The 21,949-nt window shown below is 47.8% G+C and overlaps 1 protein-coding gene across 1 annotated transcript in view; it reads right to left on the minus strand.

Moving 5' to 3' along the window:
• The window catches only part of LOC122942326 (collectin-46-like), a 217,797-nt gene that overhangs the window by 116,735 nt on the left and 79,113 nt on the right, over positions 1 to 21,949 (minus strand). The window contains exon 5 of the mRNA XM_044299885.1: positions 4,899 to 4,937. Coding sequence (XP_044155820.1) covers positions 4,899 to 4,937 — 39 coding nt within the window. The remainder of the gene's footprint in view (positions 1 to 4,898; positions 4,938 to 21,949) is intronic.

Here is a 21,949-nt window from a genome sequence, read left to right on the forward strand (position 1 = left end):
CAATCCATTTTCCATGCCACGGAATGGTGCCCCAACGAGGTGTCTGCCCATCCGGACAGAGCCCTTCCGGGAACGTCGGGTGTCCCCAGGGTCCCGGCCCTCGTGGACAAGTTTGGCAGGCCTATTGTGTATCTGGGCAAGAGCCAGATATGCAATAATTTCAACTTCGGTCACTGCATGTTCAGTGGGTGCAGGGCCCTTCATGTGTGCACGGTCTGCTTTCGGGCACATCCCAGGTCCACCTGTCCCAAAAAATCTGCCAAGCAGGCATGACTAACCGACGTCAACGTGGATCTCCTGGAGGCGCTCCTGGAAGGTCATGACGACCGGCAGTTCGTGCAACACTTGATCACTGGCCTGTCACTAGGGTTCCACACGGGATTGGTGGCCCTGCCACAGTCGAGTTGGGAGTGTGAGAACCTCCTCTCTGCCAGACAGGATCCTGAGGCAGTGCAAGCGGCATTGTCCTTGGAATTGGATAAAGGCTTCATCATCGGCCCTTTTGACTCGATCCCCTTTGAAGTTTGGAGGGTCAACCCGATTGGAGTGGTGGCTAAGAAAGGCTCAAATAAAAAAAGGCTGATCTACGATCTCTCGGCTCCTCATTCCTCGCACATCCCTAGTATTAACTCTCTCATACCATCAGAAGAGTTCAGCATGACGTACTCCTCTATCGATGAGGCCATTCAGTTCGTTCTCAAGGCAGGCAGGGGGGCCTGGTTGTCTAAAACCGATATTGCCGATGCCTTTAAATTGCTCCCGATCCTCCCGCAACTGTGGCAATATTATGGCATCAAATGGGCAGGCAGGTACTACTTTGCCAATCGTCTAACATTTGGCTCTAAAAGCAGCCCATGGCTGTTTGACCGGCTGGCCCAGGCCCTGCATTGGATCCTGGTCGAACATGGGCAGGCTCCTATGTGTATCCACTACCTGGATGATTTCCTGCTGGTGGAGCACCCCTCCCGTCAGCCCTCCGGTTTATCCTCCCTGCTGGAGTTATTTTCGGCACTTCAGGTTCACTGTCGCCACGGGGAAGACGGTCGGTCCTTCTTCAACGATCACCTTCCTGGGGGTCATTCTGGATTCGGTTAAGTTGGAAGCAAGGCTCCCCGAGGAGAAATTACAGCAGATCCGGTTAGCCATCCAGGAGGCTGCCAAATCCTGCTTCCTGACCAAGACAAGCCTCCAATCCTTGCTGGGCCGGCTGAACTTCGCCATGAGGGTCATGCCCCAGGGGCGCACCTTTGTGTCTCGGCTCTTGCTGCTCCTGCCATCGGCCCCGGAACAGGACAGTGTCGTTCGGTTGGATCAACAGGCCATGGCAGACCTGTCCATGTGGAGCACGTTCATGTCCTCATGGAATTGCATCAGGCTGTTCATTCCCCTCCGGGACACATCCTCTCCCACGGTCTATTCTGACGCGGCCGCATCCAAGGGCTTTACAGCCATATTTGGCAACCACTGGCTGGCCGGTGCCTGGCCGTCCCAGATTATGCTGGGCGGGCAGGCCCTTCGGTCTTCTCCCTTGTTGGAGTTTTATCCAGTGGTGGCAGCAGCCCATGTATGGGGCCACGTTTGGTCAAACTCAAGGGTCTTATTCATTACCGATAGTCAGGACTTGGTCGACATCATCCGCAATGGCAGAGCCAAATCCCCTAAGATCATGGCTCTTATGCGTAGGCTGGTTTGGTTGTCCATGGTACACAATTTTTGCATTGAGTGCTCCCACATTCAGGGTTCCAAGAATACGGCTGCTGATGCACTGTCCAGGTTTAACGTTGATGTCTTCTTTCAGAACATGCCACTCGCAGACGCAACGGGGGCAGACGTTCCGGCATACAGCAACCTGGTGTGGGACTAACATCATTGATCAGCAAAGCAAAGGACCTGTTGCACCAGAGCCTGTCTGAAAATACAGTCAGGAACTATCGTACGGGCTGGAATCTGTTTAAGAAATTTGCCGAGAGTCATCCACAGGGCGACGTGGATGACGTGTCTTTCATTATGGCCTTCATCGCGCATTGCCATGCCAACCTCGGACTCGCTCACAATACCATCCGCCTGTATTTAGCGGGGGTGCAACATCAGTTCACGTGGACAATCCGGCCCGGATTTAGTTCTTTACATCACAGGCCATCAAGGCCACGCTCCGGGGCATTGAGAAAGCCGGTGCAAGCAGGCCGGTGGTCCAGCAACCGATGTCCGGCTCCTTATTTAGGCAATTGTCCTTGGCGCTGTATGGTGATCCTTTTGGGCCCTTGATTAGCACTATCATTAAAGCCGCCCTTTACCTAGGGCTTTACGGGTTCCTTCAGCCAGGGGAATTCACCACCTCTGTCCGCAACGGCCGTCATCTCCAGAAGCAGCACTTGACCTGGCATCAGGACCTGTTTGTGCTGAGAATTCCATCTACCAAGACCGCTCAGACAGGGCCTCCAACCCTGGTTCCTTTCTACCCCTCGCATAACGCCTGGTGCCCGGTCAAGGTGCTGCGTCAGTTGTCCGTGGCCCTGCAGGCAGCAGCAGCAGATAGTCCCCTACTCCCCTTCAAAGGAGGGCCGTTGTCCACGCCCCAGTTCATGTCACATGTGCGTTCATTAGTGGCGGGGTTAGGTCAAGACCCGAAGGGCATCTTGGGACACTCCTTTCGTATTGGGGCGGCCTCTGCGGCATCAAGGCACCAGATACCTCCTTATGTCATCAGGTGCATGGGACGCTGGAGGTCGTCATGTTTTGCTAGGTATGTTCCGAATCTCCAATCAGAAATCTGTAATGCTTTCTGTTCTCTTGCCCTGTAACGGTACAATAAAGTATCTGTCTGTACGATTGTGTCTCCTTTTTGGCCCCTTTTAGGCCTATCCTCGTTACAGGCTTCCGGCATTCACCAGCCAGAGGTCGGCGCTAGCTCCTTCATCCAGGGACCGTCGCCCTGACCACAAGTAGATAAGGCTGCCGTGCAGCCTGAATTTGTGGGAGGGGCATAGGCCCCGCCCCTTTGCTATATATTCCTCGGTTTACAAGGGACGGGACGTGCAGCCAGGTACCCCTCCCCCCCTTCCCCTTTTTATAGCTCTTCCTCAAGGATAGGCCCCCTTTTAGGCCTATCCTCGTTACAGGCTTCCGGCATTCACCAGCCAGAGGTCGGCGCTAGCTCCTTCATCCAAGGACCGTCGCCCTGACCACAAATATATATGTATATATATATATATATATATGTGTGTGTGTGTGTGCAACCCTCTCTGGCACCCTAGGTAATCACTTCCTCTTCCGATCCTTTGTCCTAACCCTGCAGAACATTTGAAAGCTTCCCTGCTACAATGAACAATGTCTTAGGGCCTTTGCAGACGCGCGTTGGTCACGCTGCGAATCCGCAGCGCAGCTCCCGGCCTGAACGCCCAGCGCTGCCGGGGATCACATAGCATTATATTGATTTATGATGCTATGTAACCCTTACAGTTATGGAATGTATTGTATATAACTGACAGCATTATGCCAGTGTTATCCAATACATACCAGAACTGTAAGGGTAACATAGCATCATAAATCAATATAATGCTATGTGACCCTGTCAGTTCTGGGAGTTCAGGCCGGGAGCTGCGCCTCGGACTCGCAGCGTGACCAACGCTCGTCCTCATGGGCCCTTACTCTGACTAGGCTTTAATGACAGGTCACTCCCTATTTCTGTATAGAACAAAATATTTTAACCAGCTTAACCAGGTAGGAAGAAGTCATAAGTGAGCCACCCAGTGGAGTGAAATTTAGGCTACATGCACACGACCGTATGTGTTTTGTGGTCCGCAAATTGCAGATCCGCAGAAAAAAAAATGGATGACCTCCATCTGCCATCCGTGTTTTTTTTTGTGGATCCATTGTAACAATGCCTAAAATGGACAAGAATAGGACAAGTTAATTTTTTTTTGCGGGGCTACGGAATGGACATACTGATGCAGACAGCACACCTTGTGCTGTCTGCATTTTTTGCAGACCCATTAAAATGAATGGGTCCGCATCCTATCCGCAAAAAAAAACGGAACGGACATGGAAACAAACAACATTTGTGTGCATGAGGCCTTAGTTGTAATGACATAGGAGGTCATGTATTAAGAACGACGTTTTAGACGCTGGTCTTAATAACCCCTATACCTGGCGATGGATCCGCCAAAGTTATGAAGAGGCGCAGGACTCAACATAACTTCGCTGCATCCACTGACAGTCTAAATGTAAGCCAGCTGCCTAGCTGGCTTACATTTAGACCGTATTCTACGCCTAAAACAGGCGTAGAAAATGATGAATGAGACAGGCCTGCCAGCCCACCCCCGCCCGTGCCACACTCACTATTTTAGACCTGGCGTGAGCAGGGAAAAGTTGCAGATTGTGGCGCAAATAACCGTTCCACCGAATCTGTGCCAGAAATATGACTAATATAGACGTAGTTCTGGATAATAAATGAACCCCATAATCTGAAACAATTTTATGCTGCCTGTGGTCAGGTCAATAGTGCAAACAAATTATTTCATTAGACACTCATACTTCTCTGGGATTTAGAGGAGAACATGCAGGTAAGTGAAATTGGGAGTGCTAGTTATGAGCAGTGCACTACAAAGTTCTACTTTATGTTGTAAGAGCAGACAAACATTACTAAAGCAAAAAAGTCAACATCACCGTAGAACAGTACAGTTCATTTCAAGTTACTATGTGTTGATCCTCACTTGAATCACTAATGATTAATAGAAGAGTACATTTTCATACTGTTACATGATAAAAGCCACATACTAGCAAAATTTCAGTTCTCTGTAGCACTAGTAGTTGAGATATATTTACTAACTTGTATTCACAAATCCCAATTTTCCTGGTGCCTATTGCTCTATGTGCACACTTTTTTTTATTTTATTTACCTGATTGTCCAGAACTGTCACCTTTTTCTCCTTTCAAACATAAATAAAAAAATAAGAGTTTTGAGAAAGATTTACATAGTCAATTATATTAGTAGGTTCAATTTACAAAATGTGGTTTAAATGCCAGCCAACCAACACCCAACCGTTGCGGCCATTGGCTGCTGACCTGAGGATAGGTCATCAATATATAGAAACCAGAAAAAATACTTTAAAGGGAACCTGTCACTTGGATTTTGTGTATAGAGCTGAGGACATGGGTTGCTAGATGGCCGCTTGCACAAATGCAATACCCAGTCCCCATAGCTCTGTGTGCTTTTATTGTGTAAAAAAAGATTTGATACATATGCAAATTATCCTGAGATGAGTCCTATCCCTGAGATGAGTCAGGGACAGGATTCATCTCAGGTTAATTTGCATATGTATCAAATAGGTTTTGTTACACAATAAAAGCACACAGAGCTATGGGGACTGGGTATTGCAGATGTGCTAGCGGCCATCTAGCAACCCATGCTTTCAGCTCTATACACAAAATCCAGGTGACAGGTTCCCTTTAAGGATTAGTTTTGCTTGTGTTTGGGTTAGGTAATAACCCATTGCTGTGGCCCTCTGGCCTTTAGTACAATATATACACTTTTTCCTATAATTGTTTTGTTTATACCACTTTTATATGTGCTGTGGTACCTTGATGGGCCATCACCTGACTATATGGCATACGTTATACTTTTATTCTTTTGTTCAGTTTGTACATAAAAACATCTGACTGTTTTCTCGGTGTGTATGAGAAATTAGTCCGAGTGGCACTGCGTCCACTTTTCTCTGCCTTTTTAATACTAGCATTTGTCATTTGTTGCAGATGGGGTATATACTCAAGCAACCTGGTGGTGCTATGCCCAATTTGAAGCTTATTTATTATACAAACAAAAAAATGTATAGGTGGCACTCCCCAATCGGTGCAATCTTTTATTTCCTCCAAAGCTGGGTACACCATGGCCGAATACATCATGGCTGTATACATCACTGCTGAATACACAGGGCTGAATACATGATGACTGGAGATACAACCCTGAGTACATATGCGGCTGGAGGTGGACTAACCTACATGCAGTGCTGACACAGGTCATGAACTTTGCTATTTTATATGGGAGTAGAGCACGCGTGTAACAAGCCTCAATATGGAAGTCACAATAGAAGAAACACACGTGGGGGTGACAGAAGGCAGAGAAGGGGCGGACGCATACTTTATGCAGTGCAACCACAAGGATATACTTGAAACATTGAGCACTAAGGCTCTAGAAATGAGGGTGGCGCAATTGGCGGAAAAAGTATGCCTTTACTGGACAGTCAGTTCCCTCAAATCTTACAAAGAAAGTAACCGAGTTCCTAGAGGCCTTTAAATATACAAGGATGTGTCACAATAACAAGAGGATACACAGTTTGTGAGTGAATGGCAACAACTACATTTAGAGTTCTCATTAAAGATACTAGAGACAGTACTAAAGAGAAAGGAAAAGGAATGTATAGAAATCAAAGATAAATTGATGAGAGCAAAGACGGAACTAGAAACCCGCCTTATAGATAACCAGTTTCAAACATTTAATAAACGCTTGGATAAAAAACTCATAATAATCCAAGGCAAAATCAAAGAAAAGAAAAGGGACAAGTTCCTAAGGGACAAGCAAGATTATGATTCAAGCAGAGTTTTTGATTGAAGCCACAAAAAACAAGGAAAAAGATGCCAACAGCAACACCAAAAAAGGAGCGACTATTGGACCACGGACTCTGACTCCAGTATCTCAGACGATCCAGTAACCCATGGAACATCTAATATTGCCGGGATCGGCCAAGAGAAATCCCCTTTAGAAGGAACGTCAGGAGGGGCAGAAGCAAAGGGAAAGCCAAGAATGAAGCAAAGTTACAAAAGAAAACAAGTCTCTTGGAGACGATAATTGAAGAGGACGAGAGTTGTGTTATACATAATCAAGTAGTCAACTTGACCGGCTCCGAGTTACCACCGGACTGTGAGAGGGTCCTTAACCGAGGACTCAATTAAAGCCTGGTGAAACAGTTTGACCCGGTCGTTTTTGAGATAGATCTTTTTAAGGCCACAAGAAAACTGAACCTAAGTAGTTTGTTTAATATTGTGTATTTAGATTTTATATAGGGAAGACCATCAGGTGCCTTTATGAAAGAATTCGTGAACATATAAATTCAATAACTACAGGAAAGGGGTGTCCACGCCTCATTAACCATGTCAATATTGAACATGGAGGAAACGGTGATGTGTTAAAGTTTGCAGGCATTGAAACCATACCGCATTTACCACAAGGGGGAAACAGACACAGAGCTCCTGAGAAGAGAAAGTAGGTGGATTCTGCACTCATGTGCAATGGGCGCTCTAGGACTAAATGAAAAAATCAACATGAGTGTGTTTCTGTGATAAATAGTATGCCCTACCACAGGATTTGTTTTTTAAATTATTTTGTTTTGTAACACTAAATGAGTGCCGAGCTCGTGGTGACGTCATCAGCAGGCGCTATACGTCAGCGCTGCCGGTGACGTCACGTGTGTGGGACTAGCGCCGGCATTCAAAAAGCTGGCGTGGTGATGCCACTATATTGTTTGGCCTGAAGAAGCGCTTAAGCGCGAAACAGCCGTCGCCTTTTGACTTGTGTTAGCACTGCATGTATGTTAGTCTGCCTGCAGCCGCATATGTACTCAGCATTGTATCTCCAGCCATCCTGTATTCAACAGTGATGTATTCAGCCATGATGTAGCCAGCTTTGAAGGAAATCTGACTGTTTGTCTTTGTCTATGTTCAAAAGTCTTGTATTTATGTAAAACAACTTTGTAAATAAAAGAAAAAAGCAGGAATTTATTAAATGCTGAACATAGTAAAACAATGGTACATGCACCAGGTGGGGGTTAGTGCAGGGTGAGCAATAAGAACACAAAATCACACAATATTGTATGGTTTAGGTATTAAGGATTAGGAACGGAGTAAGAACAGAGCGACCCTGTGTAGGTGGTGTCTACTCTGTAGCGAGCACCCAAAAAAACGCAATACCAAGGCTCTCTGAATCAAAGTGATATTACAAGCTCACCTCGACACTCACACTATACCATGTAATCCATCACAACATTTTTAGAAAAAACAAAATAAAAAATAAAAAAATACACTTTGAGCAAAATCCACCTTGGATCTTGGAAGTTGTCGGGTGCCACTGTAAAAAATCCCGGGAGATCTGGACAGATTACCACTGATGTCAGTCAGCTTAAGACTTCGAAACGCGTTTGGTAATTCTGCACATAGACAAACATTTAACATTGCTTTGGAAGCGCTTCCAACAAAGAAGGATCTCCCAGGAGCACTCACCCAATCGTGAACGCCAGAAGCCCACGCAATACCGGAGCGCATCCAGCGCCACACACGTGGGATGCCATCCAAAGAAAGGCCCGCCCGACCCAGCAGAACACACGTGTACATCCACTTAAGCATCGACCGCAGACTTTGCAAAGAGAAAGGAGACCGGTGACAAGCAAGATACAGCGCAGATATTAAGTAAGGTAACAGAGGCCAGTACAGTATATACAGGGCTTATATTCTTTCATTAATGAAACACCCTTTTTGGGTCAAAATACACAATATTTCAGGCCTTGCAGCATAAGCACGTTTGAAATTCCTGGGTTATATATTGCTGCCATATTGAGTTATTAAACAAACACCCGTTTGTGCGAAAAAAGTTTATTTGGCAGCCTTTTGTCATTGTGAGATACACCCTTAATACATTTGGGTTAGATTCAGAGATTTGAAATACCGCCATTTGGTGCACCAATATTTAATTCAGGCCTATAGTGGTTCAGGCCGTGGGAGATACACCCTTTACATATAGGAGTTTGATTCAGGCATTTGAAATACAGCCATTTTGGGCAAAGAAATCTTTAATTCAGGCCTACAGTGGTTCAGGTCGTGTGAGATACACCCTTTACATACAGGGGTTTGATTCAGGCATTTGAAATACAGCCATTTGGGGCAATTCAATCTTTAATTCAGGCCTGCAGTGGTTCAGGCAGTGTGAGATACACTCTTTACATACATCGGTTTGATTCAGGCATTTGAAATACTGCCATTTGGTGCACCAATATTTAATTCAGGCCTACAGTGGTTCAGGCCGTGGGATATACACCCTTTACATATAGGGGTTTGATTCAGGCATTTGAAATACAGCCATTTTGGGCAAAGAAATCTTTAATTGAGGCATACAGTGGGTCAGGCCGTATGAGATACACCCTTTACATACAGGGGTTTAATTCAAGCATCTGAAATACAGCTATTTTGGGCAAATAAATCTTTAATTGAGGCCTACAGGGGTTCAGGCCGTATGAGATACACCCTTTACATACAGGGGTTTGATTCAGGCATTTGAAATACTGCCATTTTGGGCAAAGAAATCTTTAATTGAGTCCTACAGTGGGTCAGGCCATGTGAGATACACCCTTTACATACAGGCGTTTTATTCAGTATATTTGAAATACAGCCATTTTGGGCAAAGAAATCTTTAATTGAGGCCTAGTCTGGTTCAGGGCGTGTGAGATTCACCCTTTACATACTGTCGTTCTATTCTACTATTAATTAATCACCCATTTAGGGCAAGATCCTAAATTCGAAAAATATGAGGAGAGCGTCAAATAAGGGATGTGGCCCAGGTTGTGGTTCTGCTGATGGAGCTCCTGTTGCAGGGAGAGGACGTGGTCGATCTGTGCCAGCTACACGCACAAATGAAACCCCTTCCTCAGGTGCGAGTAGGCGACAGAACCTGCAGCAGTATTTGGTCAGGCCTAATGCGGCTCTACGAATGGTGAGGCCAGAACAAGTACAGGCGATAGTAGATTGGGTTGCTGACAGTGGATCCAGTTCCTTCACATTGTCTCCCACCCAGTCTCCTGCTGAAATACCACAGTTGGCACCTGCAGCCAATGTCCATCAGTCTTTCACCTCACCCCCTTGCAAATCAGCCAAGCAGTCTGAGCCCCAAGTCATGCAGCAGTCTCTTCTGCTTTTTGATGACTCTGTTAACAGGGTTTCCCAGGGCCATCCACCTAGTACTGCCCCAGAAGTGGAAGAGATTAAGTGCACTGATGCCCAACCACTTGATTTTCAGGATGAGTACATGGTAGGACCATCACAGCACGTCTCGGATGATGACGAAACACAGGTGCCAACTGCTGTGGCTTTCGAAAGTGTGCAGACCGACAAGGAAGGCAGGGGTGAAGACTGGGTGGAAAATGATGTGGAGGATGATGAGGTCCTCGACTCCACATGGAATCAAGGTAATGCAATGTGCTGATGACAAGACACGAGTGGTTTGCACGCTGTGCAATCAGAGCCTGAAGCGAGGCATAAACGTTCTCAACCTGAGCACAACCTGCATGACCAGGCATTTTAGTGCAAAGCACGAGCTGCAGTGGAGTAGACACCTCAAAAACCAAGAAAGGTCTCTGGCTCCTCCTGCTTCCTCTCTTTCTGCAGTCTCTGCCTCTTCATCCAACTCTAGAGTGAGAGTGCCACCTGCCACCCCACAAACAGAGGATCTGCCAGCAACACCAACACCTGGGTCACCAAGCATCTCCACAATGTTCCACGGAAGCGTTCAGCTCTCCATCTCCCAAACGCTGGAGAGGAAGAGGAAGTACCCCCCTACTCACCCGCGATCCCTAGCCCTGAATGCCAGCATTTCTAAATTACTGGCCTTTGAAATGCTGTCATTCCGTATGGTGGAGACGGATAGTTTTAAAGGCTTTATGGCATAGGCTGTCCCACAGTATGTCGTGCCCAGCCGCCACTACTATTCCAGGCGAGCCATCCCTTCCCTGCACAACCAAGTAGGGGACAAAATCAGGTGTGCACTGCGCAACGCCATCTGTGGCAAGGTGCACCTGACTATGGATACGTGGACCAGTAAGCACTGTCAGGACTGTTATATCTCCATAACAGCACACTAGGTAAATGCAGTGGCGGCTGGGCCTGAGGTGGATAGCAGTTTGGCTCATGTCCTTCCACCACCAAGGATTGCAGGGCGCTTCAGTTCACCTCCTGTTGCTTCCTCCTCCTACTCTGCTTCCTCATCCTCTACCAGCTCCTCATCCGGTCAGCGTAACACCTTTACCACCAACTTCAGCACAGCCAGGGGTAAACGACAGCAGGTAGTTTTAAAACGTATCTGTTTGGGGGAAAAACCCCACACCGCGCAGGAGCTGTGGACTAGCCTTGAACAACAGACCGATGAGTGGTTTGTGCCAGTCGGCCTCAAGCCCGGCCTGGTGGTGTGCGATAATGGGCGAAATCTCGTAGCAGCTCTGGGACTAGCCGGTTTGACGCACATCCCTTGCCTGGTGCATGTGCTGAATTTGGTGGTGCAGAGAGTCCTTAAAAATTACCCCGACATGTCAGAGCTGCTGCATAAAGTGCGGGCCGTCTGTGCGCACTTTCAGCATTCTCACCCTGCTGCTGCTCTCCTATCAGCGCTGCAGCGTAACTTCGGCCTTCCCACTCACTGCCTCATATAAGACGTGTCCACAAGTTGGTAATCTACCTTGCACATGCTGGCCAGACTGTGCGAGCAGCAGCAGGCGATAGTTTCAACTGCAGCACGCACGGGTGAGTCGCTCGGCAGAACAGCACCACTTCACCACCAATGACTGGGCCTCCATGCTAGACCTGTGTTCCTGGTTGCACTGTTTTGAGTACTCCACAAACATGGCCAGTGCCCATAACACACAGGAGGAGGAGGAAGAGAGATCATTTCGTAGGGTTTCCAGCCAGTCATTCCCAAGTGGCTCTGAGGGTGGGTTCCTGCACCCAAAAACCCAAGGTACACAATTGTCCAGCCAGGGCACAGTTCTGGAGGATGACGAGGAGGAGATGGAGGAGGAGGAACCATGTTCACAGCAGGGTGGCACCCAGACCAGCTCATGGCAATCACTGGTGCGTGGCTGGGGGGGATACAGAGGACACAGATGATACACCTCCCACAGAGGACAGCTTTTCATTGCCTCTGGGCAGCCTGGCACACATGAGCGATTACATGCTGCAGTGTGTCCGTAAAGACCGCTGATTTGCCCTTATTCTAACTTGTGCTGATTACTGGATGGCCACGCTGCTGGAACCCCGTTACAAGGACAATGTACCATCCTTAATTCCCTCACTGAAGCGTGATCGAAAGATGCGCGAGTAGAAGCGCACGCTGGTAGATGCGCTGCTGGTCGCATTCCCACCTGACAGCGGGGGCACAGTGGAAGCACAAGGCAAAGGCAGAGGATGAAGAAGAGGTCGCCAACTAAGCTGGGGCTCCGCCAGCACCTCAGAAGGCAGGGTTAACATGGCCGAAATGTGGAAAAGCTTTGTCAGCATGCCACAACAACCAGCACCACCAGCTGATATGGAACGTCTTAACAGGAGGCAGCATTTCACCAACATGGTGGAGCAGTATGTGTGCACACGCCTACACGTACTGAATGATGGGTCTGCCCCCTTCAACTTCTGGGTCTCCAAATTGGGCACATGGCCTGAGCTTGCACTTTACGCCTTGGAGGTGCTGGCCTGCCCTGCAGCCAGTGTATTATCTGAACGTGTGTTTAGCACGGCAGGGGGCGTCATCACAGACAAGCGTAGCCACCTGTCAACAGCCAATGTGGACAAGCTCACATTCATTAAATTGAACCAGGCATGGATCCCTCAGGACTTGTCCATACCTTGTGCAGAATCGACATGTATACCGGCACTAACCAGCCATTGTTATACTGCAGTGCAATTGCTCATTCTTGTATTTTGGATATTTCACACTCTTTTAGAGTGTACCCTAATTAAAAAAATGTATATTTAAACCAAAAACCTGTGTTGGCTACCTCGTCCTCCTCCACCATCGCTTCCACCTACACCGCTACGTCCACCACCTCCTCAATCTCCTACTCCATATGGAACTCCACCTCATAAATCTAAATTATTTTTTTTTTTTGTACGTATTTTATTTTATATTTTACTACTTTGTCAGTTACATTTTCTGGTGAAATTCTGTATTTTTGGGTGTATAGTACCACTGCTATACTAAGCACACAGGTTTACAAAAAAAAAATTGTCATTTACATTTTCGGGTGAAATTCACCAATTTTTGGGTATATATTACCACTGCTATACCTAGTAGTAGGCCGGTAAAAAAAAAAAATATTGTCATTTAAATTTTTGGGTGAAATTAACAAATTTTTGGGGTGTAATATACCCCTCCTCTAACCAAGTTGACAGCCTAATATATTTCAATAATCTTTATTTTACATTTTAGGGTGACAATAAACAATTTTATTCTGTCATAGACCTCTGCTCTACCAAGTAGACAGGTTAATAAATTTCTTCAATTTTTCTGTTATATTCTTAGTTTGACATTACACAATTTTAGACGTGAATAAACCTCTGCTCTGCATAGGTGACGGGGAATAAAATTTCTGAAATGCTTCTTTAATTGATGCGCGCCACCTCCTTTGATTCAATGCTTAAACTTAAACAAGTTATTCCACATTTGCATTTCAATAATGCATCTCAATAGCTTTTCCCTATTTTATGTTATTTTAAGTCATTTCCCTATCCACATTTGTTTGCAGAGCACTTGCCATGCTCTTAACCACATTTTGACAACATTTGCAGCCCTCTTGCCCTTTCCATGACATTTTTACAGCCATTTTAGTGCTCAAAAGTTTGGGTCCCCATTGACTTCAATAGGGTTCGAGTTGGGGTTAAGTTTGGGTCAAGTTCAGCTCCCGAACTTTTTTCCGAAGTTCGGCCGAACCCGTCGAACCCGAACATCCAGGTGTCCCCTCAACTCTAATAGTGACAAACGACATTGGAACAAATAATTTCTACTGGTGTGATAGAACAGTTGCCCTCCCAAAAAAGAGATTGAAGCAGGGGTGTTATATACCAATGATATACTTTATATATAGTGCATTTGGGTAGTGCAGCATTCTTTTGCGGTTTAGCGGCATTTCCTCAGCTATAGACAGTAACATAGTAACATAGTAACATAGTACATAAGGCCGAAAAAAACCATTTGTCCATCCAGTTCGGCCTGTTATCCTGCAAGTTGATCCAGAGGAAGGCAAAAAAAAAAAAAAAAAAAAATTTTCTCCACTTTAGGGGAACATAAACTTCCTTCCCGACTCCAATCAGGCAATCAGAATAACTCCCTGGATCAACGACCCCTCTCTAGTAGCTATAGCCTGTAATATTATTAGGCTCCAGAAATACGTCCAGGCCCCTCTTGAATTCCTTTATTGTACTTACCATCACCACCTCCTCAGGCAGAGAGTTCCATAGTCTCACTGCTCTTACCGTAAAGAATCCTTTTCTATGTTTGTGTACAAACCTTCTTTCCTTCAGACGCAGAGGATGTCCCCTCGTCACAGTCACAGTCCTGGGGATAAATAGCTGATGGGATAGATCTCTGTACTGACCCCTGATATATTTATACATATTAATTAGATCTCCCCTCAGTAGTCTTTTTTCTAAAGTGAATAACCCTAATTTTGATAATCTTTCAGGGTACTGTAGTTGCCCCATTCCAGTTATTACTTTAGATGCCCTCCTCTGGACCTTCTCCAGCTCTGCTATGTCTGCCTTGTTTACAGGAGCCCAGATCTGTACACAGTACTCCATGTGTGGTCTGACTAGCGATTTGTAAAGTGGTAGGACTATGTTCTTATCACGGGAATCTATGCCCCTTCTGATGCAGTGACAAACGAAATTGGAAAAAATAATTTCTACTGGTGTGATATGCCAGTTGCCCCTCCCAAAAAGTGATTGAAGCAGGGGCGTTATATACCAATTATATACTTTCTATGTAGTGCATTTGGGTAGTGTAGCATTTGTTTGCGGTTTAGCTGCATTAACTCAGCTACAGATAGGGACAAACAACATTAGAACACAAAAAAGTGGGGGAAAAAAGTGGGCTACAGTAAAATTGTTATTCAGTGACCGCATAATGTACCTCAAGCCACATAATCACAATTTCTTTTATGTCAAGTGAATGCCTAATTTTTAAGAAGCATAAACATTTTCCCTGATTTAAGATACATATTTTTTGTTGGAATTTTTGTCATTGATCCCACTCTAGTATGTCACTGTCCATGTTGTGGGATTATTTAGACATTTCTACTAAGTATTTGGTGGCTGCAAATATGAGCTGAAGGTTTTTCAGGTTCGCCTGCCATTAAAGTGAATTTCGCCCAACGAGAACTTGCGGTTCGCAAAAATTTGATCGCATTTGCAAACTGTCCAGGCCGATGTTTATCCATCACTACCTGCTTCCACAAAATACTGATTGAGAGCTGCAATATTCCTGTTTCCACGAAATTCTGATTAAGTGGTTTGATATACCTGCTTCTACAAAATATAGATTGAGCCCTTCGATATACCTGCTTCCAAAAAATACTGATTAAGGGGTTCGATAGACCTGTTTCCACCAAATATTTATTGAGACCTACGATTAGAGTTGAGCGAACACCTGGATGTTCGGGTTCGAGAAGTTCGGCTGAACTTCCCGGAAATGTTCGGGATCCGAACCCGACCCGAACTTTGTCCTGAACCCGAACCCCATTGAAGTCAATGGGGACACAAACTTTTCGGCACTAAAAAGGCTGTAAAACAGCCCAGGAAATGGCTAGAGGGCTGCAAAAGGCAGCAACATGTAGGTAAATCCCCTGCAAACAAATGTGGATAGGGAAATGAATAAAAATAAAAATAAAATAAATAAAAATTAACCAATATCAATTGGAGAGAGGTCACATAGCAGAGAATCTGGCTTCACGTCACCCACCACTGTAACAGTCCATTGTCAAATATTTAGGCCCCGGCACCCAGACAGAGGAGAGGTTCATTCAACTTTGGGTTGCCCCGCAATATAATGGAGAGAATCTGGCTTCATGTCAGCAGAGAATCAGTCTTCATATCATAGCAGAGAATCAGGCTTCACGTCACCCACCACTGCAACAGTCCATTGTCAGATATTTAGGCCCAGGCACCCAGGCAGAGGAGAGAGGTCCCATAACAGAGAATCTGGCTTCATGTCAGCAGAGAATCAGTCTTCATGTCATAGCAGAGAATCATGCTTCACGTCACCCAACACTGGAACAGTCCATTGTCAGATATTTAGGCCCAGGCACCCAGGCAGAGGAGAAAGGTCCCGTAACAGAGAATCTGGCTTCATGTCAGCAGAGAATCAGTCTTCATGTCATAGCAGAGAATCATGCTTCACGTCACCCAACACTGGAACAGTCCATTATCATATATTTAGGCCCTGTCACGGCCACGGTTATGGTCGTGACTCCTTGGGAGCCGCATACAGTTGCCCGCGGTTGTGTTTGTTGTGTCAACCGCAGCTGAGGCATGATGTAGTTGGCCTCAGTGCAGTTGCCGCGGACAACAGCTTTGTGTGCGGTTCCCGGGGAGTTATGTGCGTGTGTGGATGCACTTTGTTTGTATGTCTGGTGTGCACTGTAGTATGTTTGGTGCGCACGGACATCGTCCTTTCACTGTGGTTGCCCGTGGCAACGTTTGGTAATGTACATGTGGTGGCACTGTCTCGGCCTTCGGGCTGTCTCCCAGGACGGCTGCCACCCGTGTCGTTGCCAGCGGCAACAGCCACAGGGTGATCTTAGTTTGGTTACTTCCCCTGTTTGTTTGGTGAGTTCCCCTTCTGTGGTGTTGGAAGGGTTAACTCCCTTTCCAGTGTGTGTGATGTCACTGGGTGTGTCCTTCCGTTGGGTGTGGCCACTTGGGCCTATATAGCCTGAGTCTCTTGCAGGCTTCAGTAGGTTGCTGCAGCCTTGCTAGCTGGAGCAGCCTCCTGTGTTTCCCATTCTGCCTGTGAGAGCCACCACTGTGGTCATAGATTTAATGTATGCCTATGTCTTTATGTGTGTGTTGTAGCAAGTTGTTTCTGTTGGGACCTTTATATGTTTCTATGCAGCATACGGTTCTGGATCCCTGTTTGTGTGGGGATCCAGTCAGCAAGGCTGTGGCAGGTTGGTGAACTTATTGTTTGCCTGCCATTTCCGTATTGTTGTTTCTGTTCCCCTCTTCCCAACAGCTTGGCCGTTGAGACTCCTGCTCCTCCGTGTCAAGGAGGAGTAGGTCGTCTTACCCAGCTCCTAGCGCAGGGATCTGCGGAGGGTAAGATAGGGCTCCAAGGTTCCTGCGCTTGGGCCCTCCTACCTTAAAGGTCGGCCCATGCAGGTTAGGAGTTAGGGTCAGGGTAGGGATGCTGTAGGAGGTGACCTGCTCCCTATCCTGTGCTCATGGCCGAGTAGCCACTACAACACCTGGCATCTCACGGCTGAGGGTTTCCCCCATCCTCAGCCGTGACAGGCCCAGGCAGAGGAGAGAGGTCCCGTAACAGAGAATCTGGCTCCATGTCAGCAGAGAATCAGTCTTCATGTCATAGCAGAGAATCATGCTTCACGTCACCCAACACTGGAACAGTCCATTGTCAGATATTTAGGCTCAGGCACCCAGGCAGAGGAGAGAGGTCCCGTAACAGAGAATCTGGCTTCATGTCATAGCAGAGAATCATGCTTTACGTCACCCAACACTGGAACAGTCCATTGTCAGATATTTAGGCCCAGGCACCAGGCAGAGGAGAGAGGTCCCGTAACAGAGAATCAGTCTTCATGTCAGCAGAGAATCAGTCTTCATGTCATAGCAGAGAATCATGCTTCACGTCACCCAACACTGGAACAGTCCATTGTCAGATATTTAGGCCCCGGCATCCAGGCAGAGGAGAGAGGTCCCGTAACAGAGAATCTGGCTTCATGTCAGCAGAGAATCAGTCTTCATGTCATAGCAGAGAATCATGCTTTACGTCACCCAACACTGGAACAGTCCATTGTCAGATATTTAGGCCCAGGCATCCAGGCAGAGGAGAGAGGTCCCGTAACAGAGAATCAGTCTTCATGTCAGCAGAGAATCAGTCTTCATGTCATAGCAGAGAATCATGCTTCAAGTCACCCAACACTGGAACAGTCCATTGTCAGATATTTAGGCCCCGGCATCCAGGCAGAGGAGAGAGGTCCCATAACAGAGAATCTGGCTTCATGTCAGCAGAGAATCAGTCTTCATGTCATAGCAGAGAATCATGCTTCACGTCACCCAACACTGGAACAGTCCATTGTCAGATATTTAGGCCCAGGCACCCAGGCAGAGGAGAGAGGTCCCGTAACAGAGAATCTTGCTTCATGTCAGCCGAGAATCAGTCTTCATGTTATAGCAGAGAATCATGCTTCACGTCACCCAACACTGGAACAGTCCATTGTCATATATTTAGGCCCAGGCACCCAGGCAGAGGAGAGAGGTCCCGTAACAGAGAATCTTGCTTCATGTCAGCCGAGAATCAGTCTTCATGTCATAGCAGAGAATCATGCTTCACGTCACCCAACACTGGAACAGTCCATTGTCAGATATTTAGGCCCAGGCACCCAGGCAGAGGAGAGAGGTCCCGTAATAGAGAATCTGGCTTCATGTCAGCAGAGAATCAGTCTTCATGTCATAGCAGAGAATCATGCTTTACGTCACCCAACACTGGAACAGTCCATTGTCAGATATTTAGGCCCAGGAACCTAGGCAGAGGCGAGAGGTCCCGTAACAGAGAATCAGTCTTCATGTCAGCAGGGAATCAGTCTTCATGTCATAGCAGAGAATCATGCTTCACGTCACCCAACATTGGAACAGTCCATTGTCATATATTTAGGCCCCGGCACCCAGACAGAGGAGAGGTTCATTAAACTTTGGGTTGCCCCGCAAAATAATGGTAAAATGAAAATAAAAATAGGATTGAATGAGGAAGTGCCCTGGAGAACAATAATATATGGTTAAGGGGAGGTAGTTAATGTCTAATCTGCACAAGGAATGGAGAGGTCCTGTGGGATCCATGCCTGGTTCATTTTTATGAACGTCAGCTTGTCCACATTGGCTGTAGACAGGCCGCTGCGTTTGTCTGTAATGACGCCCCCTGCCGTGCTGAATACATGTTCAGACAAAACGCTGGCCGCCAAGCAGGCAAGCACCTCCAAGGCATAAAAGGCTAGCTCTGGCTATGTGGACAATTTAGAGACCCAGAAGTTGAATGGGGCCGAACCATCAGTCAGTACGTGGAGGGGTGTGCACACGTACTGTTCCACCATGTTAGTGAAATGTTGCCTCCTGCTAACACGTTGCGTATTAGGTGGTGCTGCAGTTAGCTGTGGCGTGTTGACAAAACTTTTCCACATCTCTGCCATGCTAACCCTGCCCTCAGAGGAGCTGGCCGTGACACAGCTGCCTTGGCGACCTCTTGCTCCTCCTCTGCCTTGGCCTTGGGCTTCCACTTGTTCCCCTGTGACATTTGGGAATGCTCTCAGTAGCGCGTCTACCAACGTGCGCATCTTCCTATCACGCTCCAGTGCAGGAAGTAAGGTGGGCACATTGTCTTTGTACCGTGGATCCAGCAGGGTGGCAACCCAGTAGTCCGCACACGTTAAAATGTGGGCAACTCTGCTGTCGTTGTGCAGGCACTGCAGCATGTAGTCGCTCATGTGTGCCAGGCTGCCCAGAGGTAAGGACAAGCTGTCCTCTGTGGGAGGCGTATCGTCACCGTCCTGCGTTTTCCCCCAGCCACGCACCAGTGATGGGCCCGAGCTGCGTTGGGTGCCACCCCGCTGTGACCATGCTTCATCCTCATCCTCCTCCACCTCCTCCTCATCCTCGTCCTCCTTGTCCTCCAGAAGTGGGCCCTGGCTGGCCACATTTGTACCTGGCCTCTGCTGTTACAAAAAAACTCCCTTATGAGTCACTTCGAAGAGACTGGCCTGAAAGTGCTAAAAATGACCCCTCTTCCTCCTCCTCCTGGGCCACCTCCTCTTCCATCATCGCCCTAAGTGTTTTCTCATGGAGACATAGAAGTGTTATTGTAACGCTGATAATGGCGTCATCGCCACTGGCCATGTTGGTGGAGTACTCGAAACAGCGCAACAGGGCACACAGGTCTCGCATGGAGGCCCAATCATTGGTGGTGAAGTGGTGCTGTTCCGCAGTGCGACTGACCCGTGCGTGCTGCAGCTGAAACTCCACTATGGCCTGCTGCTGCTCGCACAGTCTGTCCAGCATGTGCAAGGTGGAGTTCCACCTGGTGGGCACGTCGCATATGAGGCGGTGAGCGGGAAGGCCGAAGTTACGCTGTAGCGCAGACAGGCGAGCAGCGGCAGGATGTGAACGCCGGAAGCGCGAACAGACGGCCCGCACTTTATGCAGCAGCTCTGACATGTCGGGGTAGTTGTGAATGAACTTCTGCACCACCAAATTCAGCACATGCACCAGGCAAGGAATGTGCGTCAAACCGGGTAGTTCCAGAGCTGCAACGAGATTTCGCCCATTATTGCACACCACCAGGCCGGGCTTGAGTCTCACTGGCAGCAACCACTCGTCGGTCTGTTGTTCTATACCCCGCCACAACTCCTGTGCGGTGTGGGGCCTGTCCCCCAAACATATGAGTTTCAGAATGGCCTGCTGACGTTTACCCCGGGCTGTGCTGAAGTTGGTGGTGAAGGTGTGTGGCTGACTGGATGAGCAGGTGGAAGAAGAGGAGGAGGAAGCCGAGTAGGAGGAGGAGGCAACAGGAGGCAAAGAATGTTGCCCTGCGATCCTTGGCGGCGGAAGGACGTGCGCCAAACAGCTCTCCGCCTGGGGCCCAGCCGCCACTACATTTACCCAGTGTGCAGTTAGGGAGATATAGCCTCCCTGGCCCTGCTTACTGGTCCATGTATCTGTGGTTAGGTGGACCTTGCCACAGATGGCGTTGCGCAGTGCACACTTAATTTTATCGGATACTTGGTTGTGCAGGGAAGGCACGGCTCTCTTGGAGAAGTAGTGCCGGCTGGGAACAACATACTGTGGGACAGCAAGCGACATGAGCTGTTTGAAGCTGTCTGTGTCCACTAGCCTAAATGACAGCATTTCATAGGCCAGTAGTTTAGAAATGCTGGCATTCAGGGCCAGGGATCGAGGGTGGCTAGGTGGGAATTTACGCTTTCTCTCAAATGTTTGTGAGATGGAGAGCTGAACGCTGCCGTGCGACATGGTTGAGATGCTTGGTGACGGAGGTGATGGTGTTGGTGGTACATCCCCTGTTTGCTGGGCAGCAGGTGCCAACGTTCCTCCAGAGGCGGAGGAAGAGGCCGAGGCGGCAGCAGCAGAAGAGGCCAAGGCGGCAGCAGCAGAAGAGGCCAAGGCGGCAGCAGCAGAAGAGGTAGCAGGGGGAGCCTGAGCGACTCCCTTGTTTTTAAGGTGTTTACTCCACTGCAGTTCATGCTTTGCATGCAGGTGCCTGGTCATGCAGGTTGTGCTAAGGTTCAGAACGTTAATGCCTCGCTTCAGGCTCTGATGGCACAGCGTGCAAACCACTCGGGTCTTGTCGTCAGCACATTGTTTGAAGAAGTGCCATGCCAGGGAACTCCTTGAAGCTGCCTTTGGGGTGCTTGGTCCCAGATGGCAGTGGTCAGTAGCAGGCGGAGTCTCTTGGCGGCAAGTCTTCAAACAGCATAAGAGACTGCTGCATAACTTGAGGCTCAGACAGTTTCCCTGATATGCATGGGGGTGATGTGACAGACTGATGGGCTTGGTTTTCAGGCGCCATCTGTGCGCTTTCTGCAGAAGACTGTGTGGGAGATAATGTGAACGTGCTGGATCCACTGTCGGCCACCCAATTGACTAATGCCTGTACCTGCTCAGACCTTACCATCCTTAGAACGGCATTGGGCCCCACCAAATATCGCTGTAAATTCTGGCGGCTACTGGGACCTGAGGTAGTTGGTACACTAGGACGTGTGGCTGTGGCAGAACGGCCACGTCCTCTCCCAGCACCAGAGGGTCCACTAACACAGTGCTTCTCAATTATTTTCTGTCATGCCCCCCTAGGAAGAAGAAAACATTTTGCGCCCCCCGCGCGACTGTAAATAGTGTTATATATGTGCCATCCACA

This window comes from Bufo gargarizans, chromosome 6 (genome assembly GCF_014858855.1).
Source record: "Bufo gargarizans isolate SCDJY-AF-19 chromosome 6, ASM1485885v1, whole genome shotgun sequence".
NCBI lineage: Eukaryota > Metazoa > Chordata > Amphibia > Anura > Bufonidae > Bufo > Bufo gargarizans.